This window comes from Carassius carassius, chromosome 34, assembly GCF_963082965.1.
Source record: "Carassius carassius chromosome 34, fCarCar2.1, whole genome shotgun sequence".
Lineage (NCBI taxonomy): Eukaryota > Metazoa > Chordata > Actinopteri > Cypriniformes > Cyprinidae > Carassius > Carassius carassius.
In genome coordinates, this window is record NC_081788.1 from 11,120,675 (window position 1) to 11,138,824 (window position 18,150).

General features: G+C 37.2%; 1 protein-coding gene across 1 annotated transcript; it reads left to right on the forward strand.

Moving 5' to 3' along the window:
* The first annotated feature begins 184 nt into the window (after positions 1-184).
* tbc1d10aa (TBC1 domain family, member 10Aa) lies at positions 185-14,663 on the forward strand. Its single transcript, XM_059523979.1, has 9 exons — positions 185-1,080; positions 4,789-4,888; positions 10,396-10,503; positions 10,710-10,816; positions 10,915-11,029; positions 11,156-11,221; positions 11,752-11,941; positions 12,023-12,177; positions 13,201-14,663. The coding sequence occupies exons 1-9, from the start codon at positions 902-904 to the stop codon at positions 13,978-13,980; spliced, it is 1,800 nt and encodes a 599-aa protein (XP_059379962.1). The 5' UTR covers positions 185-901; the 3' UTR covers positions 13,981-14,663.
* Positions 14,664-18,150: the final 3,487 nt, after the last annotated feature.

Sequence of the window (18,150 nt, forward strand, 5' to 3'; positions counted from 1 at the left end):
TCATACAGGTTTGGAATAACATAATTTTCATCCATTTAATTCACACTGCTATTCACACTTCCTTTTTCTTTTCTAATGCTCGTCTTTCACATAAATATTTAAATAGTTAAAATTAAACCTCGACCATCGACACAGCCACAGAACTATGATATGCAATTAATGTGGATTCCGGAAGTGACACAGACGCGCATGTGCAGAACTGTCAAACGCAAGACTGGAAACTCAGCGCTAATGTCGTCATCACCACCCTAACACTAAAAACAAGACTCGACTGACCTGCTGTCAGTGACTTTATTACGTGCCTTTTAACCATGGGACCTCAACGTAAATTACGAGAACAGCGCTGCTGGTGCATCTCGACCGGGAATATACGCTGTTTTGCTCCTCGAAGCTCTGCGTGCTGAATGAAAACAGTCCTCCGGAGCCGTTGAGCGCGAAACCTGACAATTCATGGACTGGAAAAATGTGATTCAGGAAATTCAGGCGTAGTTTCGCTCGTCCGGTTTTCTTCACATTTTTTTCGGACGACGTTTCTGCTTATGTAAATTACTTTTTCAGTGATTGCTGTTGTTTTGGGATCAAAATGACTGGGTTGGATAGTGACACGTTGCGCGCTAAGCTAATTTAGCATTCGGGAGATTTAAACGCACAGTAATCCGTTTAAAACACGTTGTGGCTTTAAAAGACGCCACAAATCTATATACAAAAGACGAGAAATACAGTTAAAGTACTTAAGTTCAAAACTCAAGTCGTGGTTGTGGGGACTGTGTAGTTTTGGGTGGCCTGATTTGGGATCAATTAGAGCTGAAGGATCTCGTTAATTTCACGTTTTCTCTTGGGATGTTTACTGACGGGTTCAGGTGATGACCTGTAACGTTAAGTGATTTAGTAGAGGATCACGATGGCTCAGCAGGAGAACGGCCGTCTGTTTGAGGACACTCTGAGTGTAAGGACTCTGGGCAGTCAGTTTGACGAGGAGAGCTCTTTTGGATCCGACTCTGAACTCAACGGCTTCACCAGCTCGAGACAAACGGACAAGTACGGCTTCATCGGAGGAGCCCAGCAGTGTTCATCCGAATCGTAAGTGCGCCAGTGTGCCTGTGCCAGGCTGTTCAGTGGATCCCATCAGATCATGTTTGTGTCGCTTACTCGCTTGGTTTTGGGAGATCGAGGTCACGTGATGAGGCGAGGGACAGAAAATACTGCATGTTTGGACTTTGATGGGTGTGTGAGGGGCCGGAAAGCATCTGAAAGTAACATAGTTTAGATTCTTGACAAACTTAAACTGAAGCAAACAAAACAAAAGTCAGTGGTGATTGAATTACTGTAGCTTAACCTATTGTATGTCATATTATGTATGTAGTTATTATATATGTATGAAGGCCTATGTGTTATTTATAAATAAAGAAAAGAAAACTGCATCTCTTCAAAAAGTTAGTTAAAGAATACTTTATTCCTGGTGGCAGACATTGCCTTTTAATTAATTGTTTTTAAAGCATCATATGTTCACGAAGGCTGCATTTATTTGATCCAAAAATGCAGTAAAAAGTAATATTTTGATACAGATTAAAAAAAAAATCTATATTTAATATATATTGTTTGTGTGTATATAGTGAATCCATTTTACAATTATTCGTACAACTGTTTACTATTTTAATATCTATGTTTTGATTCGTTTGTGGAAAAATATAATATTTTTAAATAAATTTCTAATATATAAATTATTGCATTTCAAAATATATAAAGATATTATAATTGTAAAAATAATTGTTTTCAGTTTTACATCTGTTTTCTGTTGTATGTGCAATTTGTGCATATATCCATTTAAAGCTCATGTCATGTGACTGTTTGCACCAGCCATGGAAAATGTTTGCATGAAATTAGTAATTGAACTGTAATTTTGCTTAATGCCAAAGCACCACAATCCCTACCTTTAAAAAAAAAAAAGTGAAATGGGAAATTGGCTGGTCAAACTAAAGTAAACAAAATCAAAACATAGCATGCAACCAAGTATCTTAAACTCGCCAAGATTAACCAATCTAATTTCAGAGTTAATGGATCTGTTTTGTGCAACTCGTTGAACCCGTTTTGATGGATGTATGAAACTCAGTTTTCTTTTCATTGAAAGTGGGCTCAAAAAGTTCTGTTAGTTTTCACTGATGTGGTTTGAATGGATTGTCAGGGCGTTTCATCCTCATTTGCTTTGCTGCCAGTTTCAGTCCTGTTAAAGCTTCCTGTCTTTTATCAGCGAGGCATCTGCCCCAGGTTGGCGTCTTTAATAAACACTGTAATCTACAGAGAAGAACACATTCATGTTGTTTACCGATACGCCTGGATTTAGGATTGTCACCACACCATTGTGAAGAATGAATGGGTTTAAACAGTAGCCTGAGACGGCTGCAGGCCTGGCTATTCCTTGTGAATTGTTAAAGAGCATGGAATAGTTTAGTAAGTGATAGTTGTCCCTCTGTACGGAGTGTACAGCTGCTTTCCGTTTCCTGTGGTTTATGGCAGTGCTGCTGCCCTGAGGTCACACCGTCTCTGCCAACTACTGGAGAGAGAGCGCCCCAAACCAAACTCATGAAAACGGTTATAGTTTCTTCTGGTTTCAGTCAAAATTGCTCTAGAAAATGAAAAGGAAGTAAAACCTGCATGCTTAATAGGAAAAATATTTAAAGAAACATTGCTTTCAGATCAAATTTCTAGTGGTTAGAATCGGTATCTAAGTAAAGGGGAAGCTAGCTGGTGGTTGGTGTGCTGCTGGCAAACTGATATTTAAATGTCTCGGCCAAAAGCTAAATGGTTCAAATTTGAATTATTCAGGGGAATTATTCTGCCCAATTTTTTTTTATGATAATTAAGCTTTTTTCATTCTCTAAATATTCTCCTTCATAAGTTTTATGTCCGTAAGATTACAGCTCTTATACTCACCAAGGCTACATTTATTTGATTGAAATACATTAAAACAAGCAATGCCTTGAAATATTATTACAATTTCGAAAAAAATATTTTTTTGTTTTAGTGTATTGTTAGTTGTAATTTATTCCTGTGATGAAGAGCTGAATTTTCAGCATCATTTCTCCAGTCTTGTGACAGTCAGTGTCATGTGATTTTCAGAAATCATTCTAATATGATGATATGATGCTTAAGAAACATTTCTTATTATTATCAATGTTGAATTGATTTGACTTGGTTTGTAATAATCTTATTTGAGAAATGTTAGTAGTAGTGATCAACCGATATTGATTTTTTTAATTACCAAAAGAATAGCAATTATTTGCATGTTTATGTGCCAGATAACCGATATGCAGAACCGATATTTATTAACTGTTATAAAGTAAATAAATGACTGAGTGAAGAAAGAACATACTTCACTTTGGTTTTTCCTCTTTTCAGTGATCTTTTTTTTTTAAGTTTTGAAAATTTGACTTTCATGTTAAATTTAATCTTTATATTACAACAATAAAAAACATTTTATTAAAAAGCATAAACAGAAACAACAATAATATTAACAATAAGCAAAATAAATTTAGAATGGCTAATGTTTTCAAATGGAGAAAATAAAGGACAGGAGTCATATCAACTTGATTTTAAACTACCATTTTAGTAGGTTTATAAGCTGTTAAACAGCTACAATAATAGAGTCAATAATAATTCACTGGAAAATGTTAATTCATTGAATATAATTTTCTGGAATATTGAAATAAAACAAACAAAACATAATATTATATTGCATTTCTCAACTGGAATGTTATAATGTTATACAAAATTATTAATAAAGTTTTTCCTTCTAGACTAAGAAATGCCTGCTGACAGTGTGGTTTATCTATGCAGTTACGCAGAACTATACTCAAACTGTGATCGCTCGCGGCAATAATAATATATTTCCATAGAGTTGTATTTAATTAGATGTTTATGAGCAAAATAATGGTTATATAGTAAATGTTAATACAATTTAGGGTGTTTTAAACAAGTGAATCTTGTTAAAACTTACATGTGGTTGCTGTGCTGGATCATTTCCTGAGCATCAACCACGTCAACCCGCTGAGTGAACAGCAATATGAAAGTGGCTTCATGCGAATAATGATGGAGCAAATTTACAACAGAGAGAGAATTAAATTCAGCGTTTATCTGTGAATCCGATATTACAAAACCGATATCCGATTATGGTAAAATGCTTCAATATCGGGAAACATATCAGAAAATCGATATATCTGTTGAATCTCTAGTTATTAGCTCCTTACAGCTAGATAATGTTGTTGTTTGTAATCTGGATGTCCAATAAATGTCCTCTATCGATCTATCTATCTATCTATCTATCTATCTATCTATCTATCTATCTGTCTATCTGTCTTTCTTTCTTGTTGTTGTGGTATTTAAGTATCTATATGAAGGACTTAAATGTGACTGGTGATGTGTTCATGACATTGTTCTCAAGAAGCTATTTCAGTTGTTGGTTTAGTAGCTGTCGTTCTCTTTGACATAGTATGTTTTTATTGTTTTATAGTTGACCCAAAAATAAAAATGGTGTCATCATTTACTCCCCCTCATATCCAAACCCTTATGACTTAATTTATTTCTTTCGTGGAACTCAAAAGGAGAAGTTAAGCAGAATGTTTACCCAGCTATTTTCCATACAGCAATAGTGTAAATATTAGAGAAGTAATCGGTTGTGAGATATGACGTGATGTAATCGCTTATGAGAATTGTGAAAACTAATAACATTTGCCATCTCCTTTGACAATCAAAATGTAAAGTTCTTAATCTCTTCTTTTCTCTCTCACACAGGGCTCAAGAAGTGTCTCTGGAAGTGTTAAGGCACAGGGAAGCCAAATGGTTGGATATGCTGAACCACTGGGACAAATGGATCAGTAAAAGGTTCAAGAAGGTAGGAGCCACCATCGACGTTCACTAGATTCTTCAGTCAGTCGTATTCTGTTCTTTTGCATGTTCCCAGGAACAGATCAGTGATGTCTTGCATGTAAGCACTAGAACTGAGAAAGAAGGCATAGGTACACCAAACTGTGAAAACATGAGGGTTTTAAATTATGAGTGTCATCTTCTTCCCATTCCCGTTTTTCCTCTCGTTGACTTGCTCAGACAGTCCCACTGCTGCTTGAATTAATTAAAAACCTCAGCAGAATGACACCAATATGCAATCGTTCCAACGAGGCCCTGTCTGGACAAGCCTAATATCACATCAGCTCTCCTTATATGGTCTTCAGTGATGTGTGTATCTATTAGTCTGAGTGTTCACCTCTGTTTTTCTCTTAAGCTTTATAAAGCTTTCACTGGGAGTGAGGCGTCTTCAGGTAAAGACAAAAGAAGAGTTTTTGCCAAAGGATTTCTTAACAGTCTTTGATGGCCTTTATGTTTGCATGCCTGTGTAACTGTGTGTGCTCGTCCTTGTGTCACACAGAGTTTGAAAGCAATGACATGCAGTAGTGGGCTTGAGAACTTGAATTTCATGACATTTTCATGGCAAATACAGAATAACGTTACCTTTTGGGTAAAATAATCAAGATTATGGAGAAATAGACATTACTATATTATTAGGGCTGCGCCAATCACGATCGGCCGATCGTTAATGCGCATCTCGTCAGTAAAGCCGGTTCTCTAATCAGTGGTAAATTCCATCAGGTGCGTGATTTCACATAGAGCAGCTGTTACTACACAGAGCCGTTGTTAACTGAGAAGATGCGCAAATAAACGCTGAAAATGAAGTGGATTTGCGCAGCTTAACTAATGTAATTAACTAATGTTAACTAATGAACCTAATTGAAGAATGATCGCAGATGAGGCATTCAGTGCATGGCACTGCGACCAACTTAACATTTTATAGAGTTTAAACTAACGAAAACGCGTTACTTATTAAAATAATCACTCTTTAATCAAATATATGAACACAGAAAACTGCTGTTAACAGGTTAATATAACGTTTCCCATTCTATGACCAGTAATATAATGGCAACTTACTCTGATGAACACGGCTCTTCTCTGAGTAGCTGCGAGCGCGGTGTCTCCTTCTTGTGTGACAGTGTCAGCATTAAGGCACAGTACTGCCACCTGGGAGCTCAACCAGGTACTGGCACTGGAGTATTTACATGTGGTGTTATCATAAGAGAACTGTTCATTTTAAATATTGCGGTTATTGCTAATACCAGTATATCATCACACACTAAATTAACACGATGTCTATAATTGTTGCTTTGAATATCATGGTTATCGCCAATACCGGTATATCGCGACACCCCTAATACACACATACATAAAAGACATGGCTCTTCCAAGCTTTATAATGGATGGATGCACATTATTTTGCTTGAAAATCCCGACCTACATTCACTGCCATTATAATGCTTTATTTTTTTAATTACTCAGATTGTATTTGTCTGAAAGAATAAAGTCATGTTCACCTATGATGAGTTGAGGGTGAGTAAATCATGGGGTAATTTTAATTTTTGGGTGATACTATTAACTAATGCTTTTGAAAATACTATTAACCTTTTAAAGTTAAAAAAATAATTTATTAACACTATTAAATGTAATCTTTAGCAGAGCTTAAAGTTCTTCAGCACCGTGCCAGATTTCCGGCGTGCAGCAGTTGGCTGCAAAAATAATCCTACATTAAAAAAAACACTTGTTGATTGATATCACTTTCGAGTCCATGAGTTCATCTACCAATGGTATGAGAGGAGCAGCTTTCACTCGCAACCAAACTGACATTACTAGCCAATAAGAATGTATTGCTCTTATAAACACGAGAAGCACATAATATTAACCAATTTCTGATTCGCAGCCCTGATTAATGGAAAAAAGTGCGGCAAAATGCTGCGAGTCGCAATGGTCAAAGATTTCCATCTAGGGCATATTTACATAGAAAAGCTAACTATAAAGCAGGGGAGCTTTGTAAACAGCTCAGAGTAATCATGTCATCTCCATAACAACGATACAAATGGCAGAACAAATTCACCGGGATTTTTGAAAAGGTCCTGTTCACACATGATCTATTAATGGTAACTTAATGGTAACCAGTCATTTTCTCAGTACTGTATGTGTGAAAGGGGCTAAACTCTAACTCTGTATACGCTGTGAATTTGAATTGCTTAATGTCATCTGGAAATACAGTGTTTTTATCTCACATAGATTTGTAACATAAGTCATTTATAACCCTTTGCGAACACAGGAGAATACATCAACCTGTGTATAAATATGCCATGTATTGTACATCGCGATTTCAAAACAAACATTTCTGCACGTGAGCAAATATTAAAATGTAATGGATTTTAACATTGTTTAATCACACTGTAAAGTGAAACGTCACCATGGCCGTTGGCCCCCTTTGCAGATATTTGTTTTAATACATAATGTGCTTAAGTTGGTTATGTTCATATTATGTATAGGCATTATGTATTTTAACAGTGTTGTTCAATACAGTCGTGGCCAAAAGTTTTGAGAATTACATAAATATTAGTTTTCAAAAAGTTTGCTGCTAAACTGCTTTTAGATCTTTGTTTCAGTTGTTTCTGTGATGTACTGAAATATAATTACAAGCACTTCATACGTTTCAAAGGCTTTTATTGACAATTACATGACATTTATGCAAAGAGTCAGTATTTGCAGTGTTGGCCCTTCTTTTTCAGGACCTCTGCAATTCGACTGGGCATGCTCTCAATCAACTTCTGGGCCAAATCCTGACTGATAGCAACCCATTCTTTCATAATCACTTCTTGGAGTTTGTCAGAATTTGTTTTTTTTTGTCCACCCGCCTCTTGAGGATTGACCACAAGTTCTCAATGGGATTAAGATCTGGAGAGTTTCCAGGCCATGGACCCAAAATTTCAACATTCTGGTCCCGAGCCACTTAGTTATCACTTTTGCCTTATGGCACGGTGCTCCATCGTGCTGGAAAATACATTGTTCTTCACCAAACTGTTGTTGGATTGTTGGAAGAAGTTGCTGTTGGAGGGTGTTTTGGTACCATTCTTTATTCATGACTGTGTTTTGGTGCAGAATTGTGAGTGAGCCCACTCCCTTGGATGAGAAGCAACCCCACACATGAATGGTGTCAGGATGCTTTACTGTTGGCATGACACAGGACTGATGGTAGCGCTCACCTTTTCTTCTCCGGACAAGCCTTTTTCCAGATGCCCCAAACAATCGGAAAGGGGCTTCATCGGAGAATATGACTTTGCCCCAGTCTTCAGCACTCCATTCACTATACTTTCTGCAGAAGATCAATCTGTCCCTGATGTTTTTTTTTGGAGAGAAGTGGCTTCTTTGCTGCCCTTCTTGACACCAGGCCATCTTCCAAAAGTCTTGGCCTCACTGTGCGTGCAGATGCACTCACACCTGCCTGCTGCCATTCCTGAGCAAGCTCTGCACTGGTGGCACTCTGATCCCGCAGCTGAATCCTCTTTAGGAGACGATCCTGTCGCTTGCTGGACTTTCTTGGACGCCCTGAAGCCTTCTTTACAAGAATTGAACCTCTTTCCTTGAAGTTCTTGATGATCCTATAAATTGTTGATTTAGGTGCAATCTTAGTAGCCACAATATCCTTGCCTGTGAAGCCATTTTTTTGCAACGCAATGATGGCTGCACGCGTTTCTTTGCAGGTCACCATGGTTAACAATGGAAAAACAATGATTTCAAGCGTCACCCTCCTTTTAACATGTCAAGTCTGCCATTCTAACCCAATCAGCCTGACATAAAGATCTCCAGCCCTGTGCTCGTCAACATTCTCACCTGAGTTAACAAGACGATTACTGAAATGATCTCAGCAGGTCCTTTAATGACAGCAATGAAATGCAGTGGAAAGGTTTTTTTGGGATTAAGTTAATTTTCATGGCAAAGAAGGACTATGCAATTCATCTGATCACTCTTCATAACATTCTGGAGTATATGCAAATTGCTATTATAAAAACGTAAGCAGCAACTTTTCCAATTTCCAATATTTATGTAATTCTCAAAACATTTGGCCACGGCTGTACAGTCTTGTAATTTACTGGTTTTGATTTATTTGAGCCAGTTATTATTGCCACATCGTTCGTTTATATATAAATACCATATTTTTTGGACTATAAGTCGCACCTGAGTATAAGTCGCATCAGTCCAAAAATAAGTCATGGTGAGGAAAAAAACATATATAAGTCGCACTGGACTAAGTCGCATTTATTTAGAACCAAGAACCAAGAGAAAACATTACCGACTACAGCCGCAAGAGGGCGCTCTGTTCTGCTCAGTGGTAGACTACAGGAGCACTGAGCAGCATAGAGCGCCCTCTCGCGGCTGTAGTCGGTAATGTTTTCTCTTGGTTCATGTCTCTTAGTTCATTTCTCTCGGTTCATGTCAAATTAATTTTGATAAATAAGTCGCACCTGACTATAAGTCGCAGGACCAGCCAAACTATGAATAAAAGTGCAACTTATAGTCCGGAAAATACGGTAGTCATACTAAAGCCTGCTTTTCACTTAGGTCTGTTTGTGTTACTAAAAAATATCAGACTGGCTCAGTTGTCAAAATAATCAGATTAGTTGATTACCAAAATAATCATTAGTTACAGTTCTGGATTAGTTAAAATATTTCTAAATACAACTGCATTGTTTTACTTTTTGAAACAAATGAAAATATTTTGTCATTGAAAATTTTGTAAAAATAGTATTAAAATATTGTCACGTTCTAGTGACCCAAGAATCTGTATTTTGTCTACTCTTGTGAGCTAAGTGTATTGTCACACCTCTAGTGTCAAAAAGCAGTTACCGGTATATAGCTCATAATTTACCAAGAGTATGACATCGCTTTCATTCTGCAGATCAACCATATATTCATGAAAAGAGAATCAGTTTGAATAAAGAGAGCAATAACTTTGCCATTGTATCCTTTCAAATGTTAAAGTTGCCACAGATTGCATGCTTTGCATGTGCTGCCCCACCCCCGGAAAAAGGTTCAGGCTCAGGATTTGTTTGTTTTTTTTGCTTTAACCCCTGCTTTAGCTTACATTTCAAAATGTCTTTTTTTTTCATACTGTACATCCTATTTATATATTTTTAGAAGTAATGCAAAGGAAATAAACAGAAAATGCATCTCCCTGTTGGTTCTTGCCTTTATTGGTCACATGTAACAACAAATCCAGTGCAGCCAGTGTTGTGTGATAAGAATCTTTAGGGAAACCCAAATCATCAGATAGAATCAGAACCAGCATAGATCACATGTTAAAACATAAAGTGGCTTTTGTGTAAAAGGGAAACTGACACATTTGTGTCAAATAACCATTGGAAAATGATGTCTGGATTATTTTTTGTGTGTGTGTTGTAATCACAGTGAACGCATGCTGGTCCCTGCTTAACTGAAAAGTTTCCCTTTAGTGTGTGACGTTCAGACCTCTGTCACCCACAGGTGCGACTGCGATGTCAGAAAGGAATCCCACCTTCATTGCGAGGCAGAGCCTGGCTCTACCTGTCAGGCGGAAAAGTGAAAAGAGAACAAAACAGCGGGAAGTTCGAGGTGAGTCATGATTATAGCTGATTTGAGGAGGTTGTTGTATCATTATGCATTTCTTACTGTAAAGCTTCTCAAACTTAAAGTTGCAGCCCCACTATTTTTCTAAACTTGTTAATACATGTGTTAAACCTGTGCAGCGTTCCCTGTGCTTAAACTATTGCATGTTTGCGTCTGTGAGATGAACCTGTGTTTGTGTCGTTGTTTAATAGGAGCTGGACAGCATGGCTGGAGACCCGAAGTGGGTTGATGTGATAGAGAGAGATCTACACAGACAGTTCCCCTTCCATGAGATGTTTGTGTCCCGAGGAGGTCATGGGTTAGTCACAACAATTTCTTATACATATGTTTGTACGTATATTTTTGATCTATTTGATTTCTGTCTGACTGATCTATTTTATTTGTTTGTTTGAGCAGGCAGCAGGACCTGTTCCGGGTGTTGAAGGCTTACACCCTGTACAGACCGGATGAGGGTTACTGCCAGGCTCAGGCTCCTATAGCAGCAGTGCTTCTGATGCACATGCCTGCTGAGGTACAGTGCATTATGAAGTAGTTTGCAATGCTTATTCTAGTGCACATTCTCATTAGAAAAAGCTGTAATGCTTACTTGATTGATTAAGTGATGATTGAAATGTTTTATTGGTGTATGTGTACTTAGGATGCATTTTGGGGGCTGGTTCAGATTTGTGAGAAGTACCTCCCTGGATATTACAGCGCAGGCCTGGTAAGATCTCTAAATGTAACTTGCTATGTAAGAAATAAATGTTACTACTTAACAAATATAATCCGAAAAGGGGAAACGGGAAGTACTTGTGAGATCTAGGTGTCATTATCTTGTGCCTGGTGATGACATTACGAAGGTCCCTCATTTTGCAACCATGTAATAAAACATCGTGAACGAAGATCAGCTATTATGAACTTCATAGTTTTAGGTAATTTAAAGCTCATGTGGGTTCCTCGCACACGTTCTCAGGTTCATAGTTTGCATTCCATTCATAGCATTCGTATCTGAAGTTCCCATTTTCAAACTGCAAGCAGATTCATGTTTCCTGAATATTCTGTAGGTGCTAGTAAAATTAAAACAAAGCTTCTTTTGTTTTTGCTCAAAGGTGATATAAGTGTCACGAATGTTGGGAGGTAAATTAAGTTGATGTTGGCAAAATTAATTTGGATCTAATCGATGATCCTTCAGTGCCTTTCTAGTGTGAATGTGGAATTGCTGCTGTCTTTAAGCAAGTGTTGTTTGTGTTGTAGGAGGCCATACAGTTGGATGGAGAGATCTTAAATGCATTATTAAAGCGTGTGAGCCCTCCGGCGTACCGCCACCTTGAGAAACACAAGATCGAGCCCATCCTCTACATGACGGAGTGGTACATGTGTGCATTTTCCAGAACTCTACCCTGGTCGTCTGTTCTCAGAGTGTGGGACATGTTCCTGTGTGACGGTGAGATTCACTTATACACATATTACCACACACGCAGGTTTCTCTTTCTTTCTGACTCTATGTTCTTTGCTGTTGCTATAGGAGTGAAGATAATGTTCCGTGTTGGACTGGTGTTGCTGAAATGCATGCTGGGATCTCGTGAGAAACTGAAGGCTTGTCCTGGTCAGTATGAGACTATGGAGCTTCTCAGGACCCTGGAGCCGCGATACATGCAGGAGGGGTTTCTCATACATCAGGTATCACACACTTTAGGTTTTGAATCAAGTTGATTGACAAAGAGTGATGTTTTTTAATATAATTTTTTATAATTCAAATAAAACTTCAGTTTTATTATTATTATTATTTTTTCAATAATAAGCATCATGCACGAAAGTTTGGGGTTATTATGATATTTTAAATACTTTTATTATGCTTATGCTAACCAAGGCTGCATTTATTTTGATCGTAAATGCAGTAAAATATTTTTGTAGTTGCTTCAGTTTGAATATATTTTAAGATGTAATTTATTCCTATGATAATCCACTGAATTTTCATCATCTCCGGGCTTCAGTGTCAGAAATCATTTTAATATGCTGACATGCTGCTCAAGAAACATTTCTTATTATTTTCACTATAGGAAACAGATGTTGTATTAAGTAAGAATATAAGAATATTAAGTGTTGCTTAATATTTTTGTGGAAACTGTGATGAATAGAATTTAAAAAGACAAGCATTTATTTGAAATAAAAAATATTTTTGTTACATTAAAAATATTTTTACTTAAAAATATTTTTAATTAAAGTATCAATTTTCTTTTACAAAAAGGGGAAAAAAAATCTTACAGACCCCAAACTTTTCAACAAGTGTGTATAAAATAATTTTAGTTTAAAAAACGACATCACATAAATAGAAAGATCCTTGTTAAACTAAAGGTTTACTGAATATTCCAATATTCATACACTCATATAATGTCAAGAGTTTTACAGATTTAAGTGGATTTTGTTTAAAAAAAAAATAGCTGGATAGTTGATTGCAGCATAGCTGAGATTCACTAAACTCTATATTGCCAGGTTTATGGCACTAATATTATAAATAGGCTACAAAGAATTAAAAAAACTTCCTGTTAAGTTGTAAATGCAAATCTAACTTTAGCATAAATGTCTGAATTTTATTTGCGTCATGTAGAAACATTAATGAGCATGACATTGCAGTTGAGTGTAGTGTTCAAAACAACAAAGATAGACACTGATGAGTATGAATCTTATCTTCTGCACATGCAGGTATTAGAGCTGCCCATATCTGCTCGGGACGTCGAGAGAGAGCATCGCGTGCAGGTCAAGCGCTGGCGGAAAACTCACGGCGAGCTCAGCTACAAGGCCCCTCCCAGAATGCACGGCGCTCGGGCCATCATGTCTGTTGAGCCACACACCCGCCAAGACCTACGTCAGAAGCCCACCATCGTCGTCCAGTATCCCGTGCCCTCAGACACTAAATCCGAATTCGCTCGTGGCAAGAAGAGAAGCACTATCCGAAAAGCCTCCCATCCGAAATTGGACATCCCAAACCCATATCCCCTGCCAACAGACCCCAAACCAGCCTCTCTTAATAATCACACACAAGAGACGACCTCAAACAATCAGTCCGACCCTCCTCCGCCATCACTACAGCAATCCCACCTCAGTACACCCGAAAAAAACACACCAGCTTCTGTCATCCCACCCCCACCCCGACATTCACCTCAACCGCCCCAAACCCAACCGTCTCCAAATCTCTCTCGCACACCACCACCTCCCCAACCCTCACCAAAACCCAAACCCGCACATCTGACTGAAATCCCTCACTCCTCCAACCCTGCAGTCACCATCCAACCACTAACTCTGCCTAAAGACTCCAGCAACACCAACAACTCAGCCCAGCTGAAAGATCCTCCACCCACTACAGACTCCACTGCGCTTCCTCCAGACGACACACCTGTGAATGGAAACTCCGTCGCTGCTCCCAGAGTTCCTGGTTTACGTAAATCATTTGAGAGCATGGGTTCAGAGGACACGTACATGTAGCTGTCCAGGTCAACATTCAGGGAGAAAACAGTATTGGGAACCAGCATTATGCAACAGAACAAGATGGGAGGAAAAACTATGAATGTATTTCGATTTCTTTGGGGGAGAATTTTGGAGGAGACAAGGATCCTAGTCGTCAGTATCTTGCACCTGAAGAATTCAGGAATATATCAAGTTTAATGACTTAAAGTCCTCCACAACTTCATTTTGGTTTTCATGCACGCAGACCTTCTTTTTTTCTCTGTGCTGGTCCATAATTGACTCCACAGTCTTTTGTGTTACAGTGTTCAAAAAATCTGACTTTTAGATCTTCCAATATTCCTCAGTCATAAGCAGAACAGACTTTATAATCAAATATGTTTGACTAGTAATTGTGTTATTCGCTGCTTACCAATATTAGGTCACTTTGCAAGAAAGTTCATATATGAATCTACAATCTTAACAGTCCAACATTTACTTACAACTGCCGCTATTATAAAAGTTGTTTTTCTTCCATTATATCATTTAATGTGTAACTGTCATAATAAGCGTAAATGAGCATTTCTTGTTTCAACATCATGTCTGTTACCAGTAGCCACACTAAAATGTGAGTGAAAAAAAAGTTTTATTTAAAAAAAATAATCTTTGTTAGAAGCAATTCAAGTGGAAGCATCCTTAAACTTTACTCTTCAGAAATATATATATATATATATATATATATATATATATATATATATATTAAAGGTTTTTTTTTTGACACTGTGGTCAAATTACAGCTTTGTACCTTTTAAAGGGTGCCTATTAGTACCTGTGAGAGTCATTTTGGTGTGTAAAAGATACAAATGTATCCAATTTCTCCTTTGACAATTTTCTTTTTCCTATTTCTTGTGTGTTAACGTTGGAATCACAAACGTAGATGTGATGTTGAAATGATGTTGGAGTGTCTCTTTAATGCATCTGATGTATTTATTTTGTTGCTAATATGAGAAACTGAAGATTGTAGACCTGTTTCATCTCCAGCCACCAGGTGGCGCACGCTCCATAGTAATGATTCAGTTAGTCTGCTCGAATGTCAGAGATGATAACCTGTTACATTGGGAATTGAGTTACTTGTACAGTCATCATCTGTAAAGAGAGGTTGGTTACAAAACAGCTAGAAGTGCTGTTTTTGGTCATAAACATGATTGCATGTTATTGAGGGAGACTTTTTTTTTTATTTGTGTTACATTTTAATAAGATCTGAGATATTCTAATCTGTTAGATTTTCAGATGCATTTTATAATTTGATATTATGGGAGCACTGTGTGATTTTTTTTTTTTTTTTTTTTTTAATAAATGCTTGCAAATTACTTTGGCAAATTTCTATGTCTAGTATATAATCAATCCTCTAAAACTGACTTGTCACCTTTATGTAGATTTTGTACAAATAAAAGCACTTCTAATAAAACCATGTGACTGTGTTCTTGTATTTTACACACCGTTTCCCACTGGGTCACAGGATGTGTCTGTTTTCTGTCACTGCTGTGCTTCAGTTACCGTAAGGAAAGCCATCAAAGAAGCTGGTGTAAACTGAAACCTTAATGCTCTGGGTCATCTGCGATGGCCTGTGCTAAGTAGCAAATTAGAGAGCGCCTTACTTTTTGTCTAAACCCATGTCTCTGGTCACGAATTACCAGTGACCACTGCTTGCCTGAGGTCAAACAGCTTTATACAAACTGCTGCTTTAATGCCGACCATCAGTTTTAATGCATACTCTCAAATTAGTCATTTATTCCTGTGATCAAAGCATTATTTAAAGAAACAAAACACTCCCTGGAGATTATAATTGACATTAGTTACCTACTGTATTCAGTTGTATGCTTCTACTGATTTGGTGCTCTATAATATTAGTTTAAAATTGAATAGCTTGCGTGCAGGTGAGAAACAGACATTTTTAAGCTATGTATCATGGTATGACACTTCTTTCTTCACCCTAAGGTGCTACAGGTTCCTACCTGTGAATAAGACAGACAAGCCTCAGGATAATACCACATATTTTAGGGGTCTGACATTATCAATTGGTCCTCATTTGCACAGGCGCCTAACAGCTCCATTCTTTATACTGGTCTGTTTGTCCTGCAGACGCAGAGCAGAGCCCAGCTGCTGTGTGGCACAGGAGGAGCAGATCTAACATAACAGAAAGAAGATTTCTGTGAGAATCTTTGCCTGTACATTCCACACATCACGAAAGGATGTCATATATCAACATGACTAACCATGACGAATTTGTCTCGAAAACATCCCTCTCAACATTACAATTTTAAACAATGAACAGTTCAGAAACATGATCAGTTTTTAGCATTAGATGAATCTTCAGGAGGACTAGCTGTACAATAAACTTTGGGCAATCACGGTAAATTACCATGAAAATGAAGTTGTTCTTTTAGCTCCCTTGCCTACAAAAATCTGAAAAAAGAAGCAGCATCATTCACGCAGCTCATATCAAACACTCCTTCAGGTGTCTTTCAGTCAAAACAAGGACATAGTGAGCAGTTCTGCTGGACAGAGATGAAAACTTTATTTGGAGCTGGTGACTAAAGCGAATCATACTGCAGCGATGAAAATCAGTCTAGTATTGTGAAGACTGGTAATATTTGGTGTGATCCTGAAAAATAAAAAAAATAGTCTGTCTTGTAATGGGTGGCCTTATTGCCTGAGATCACAAGAATAATGTAATAACCAATATACAGTCAGCATATAAAGTTATTATCTTTATATCTGAAAGAAGGGGTGGCATGCCCTCCGCAGGGGTGGTTTGGGGGGCTGCAGGTTTTGGCTTTATCCCCACACAAACACACCTGATCCAACTAATCAAACTCCCGCAGAGAGCAGGATAAGCACAATCAGATGCAAGAAAGCATCTAGAGAACTAAACCACCGAGTCTCCAGGAATCTGTGGAATGTCTTGATTGTATTTTCAAACGATTTGCTCTCTAATAGTTTACATATGAATGCCTGACTCATTTAATCAGTCTTATGAAAGTTAATATAAATTAAAAAGATTCTATTAAATTTTTATAATAATAATATAATTGGAACACTTGGTAGGTAGGTTTTTGTTTTTTGTTTATTTATTTTTTATTTTTTTGTTAAGAAATGAATTTAGGTGTCATGAACAAAGAATGAGCTTTTTTTAGGAATTATTACAGTTTTTTACAATTGCTAAACGACAGTGAGCACAACTGGAGTCACATGTGCAAAACACTAACTACAGTCTGCACAGCAGCAGTTCATGTGGACCAAACACTAGTTCATTTTTCATTGCTTGAACACAGTTTTCAAAACTCTACACACTTATCCCATGACTTTAACCACATCCTGCACAACACTGTGGATTTACAGCACTTTGTTCAAATGCTAACACACTGCTGTCAAAACTGTGAACCACACATTCAAAACAGAAGAGATTTCAAACACTGCTGATTGCAATTTCAGAATTAGCCCTGAAAATTATTTGTTCGAATTACAGTATGTACAGTACTTTTAGTTTCTACCTTTTGTTTCTCATTACTGCAATTCTGTAAATTACTACACAGACTGTTGAAGCAAACTGCTAATTTTCATTTACCTTAAAGAATTGTTATGTTCTAAAAATGTAAATAAATCATGTGAAAGAATGTCCCTCTTTACTTTGAAGAAAATATGACTTTGTATGAAGTCACTGAAATTGTTCAAACTATAAAGATGAAAAGTTTGTATTTTCTGTAAGGGTGTTTTATGCTAGTGTTTTTCCTCTCAGTGTGTTCTGAGTGACAGTGTGTGTTATCTCAGTGAGGGTTGTGTGTAGTGTTTGGCTGCACTGAGACTGTTTTGAGCCATGTTTTAAGAGTTGTGTTGCTTGGAATGAGTTTTGTAGGTGATTTGAACTGTTTAGCTCAGGTGACTGTTCCTAGTGCAGACTGTAGTTAGAGTTTTGCACACACTGAAAAAATCAATAAGTAAGTTTACTTAATTTTTATTTGGCAAGTTTTTGCACAAGCATTTTTCAAGTAAATTTAACACATTTGGAAATTAAGTAAATCTACTTAACTAAGTTAAGTCAAAATAAAAAAACGAATAAGTACATTTTATTGAGTAAATTTTAATTAAATAATATTAAATTAATGCATTTAGCAGACACTTTTATCCAAAGCGTCTTACAGTGCATTCAGG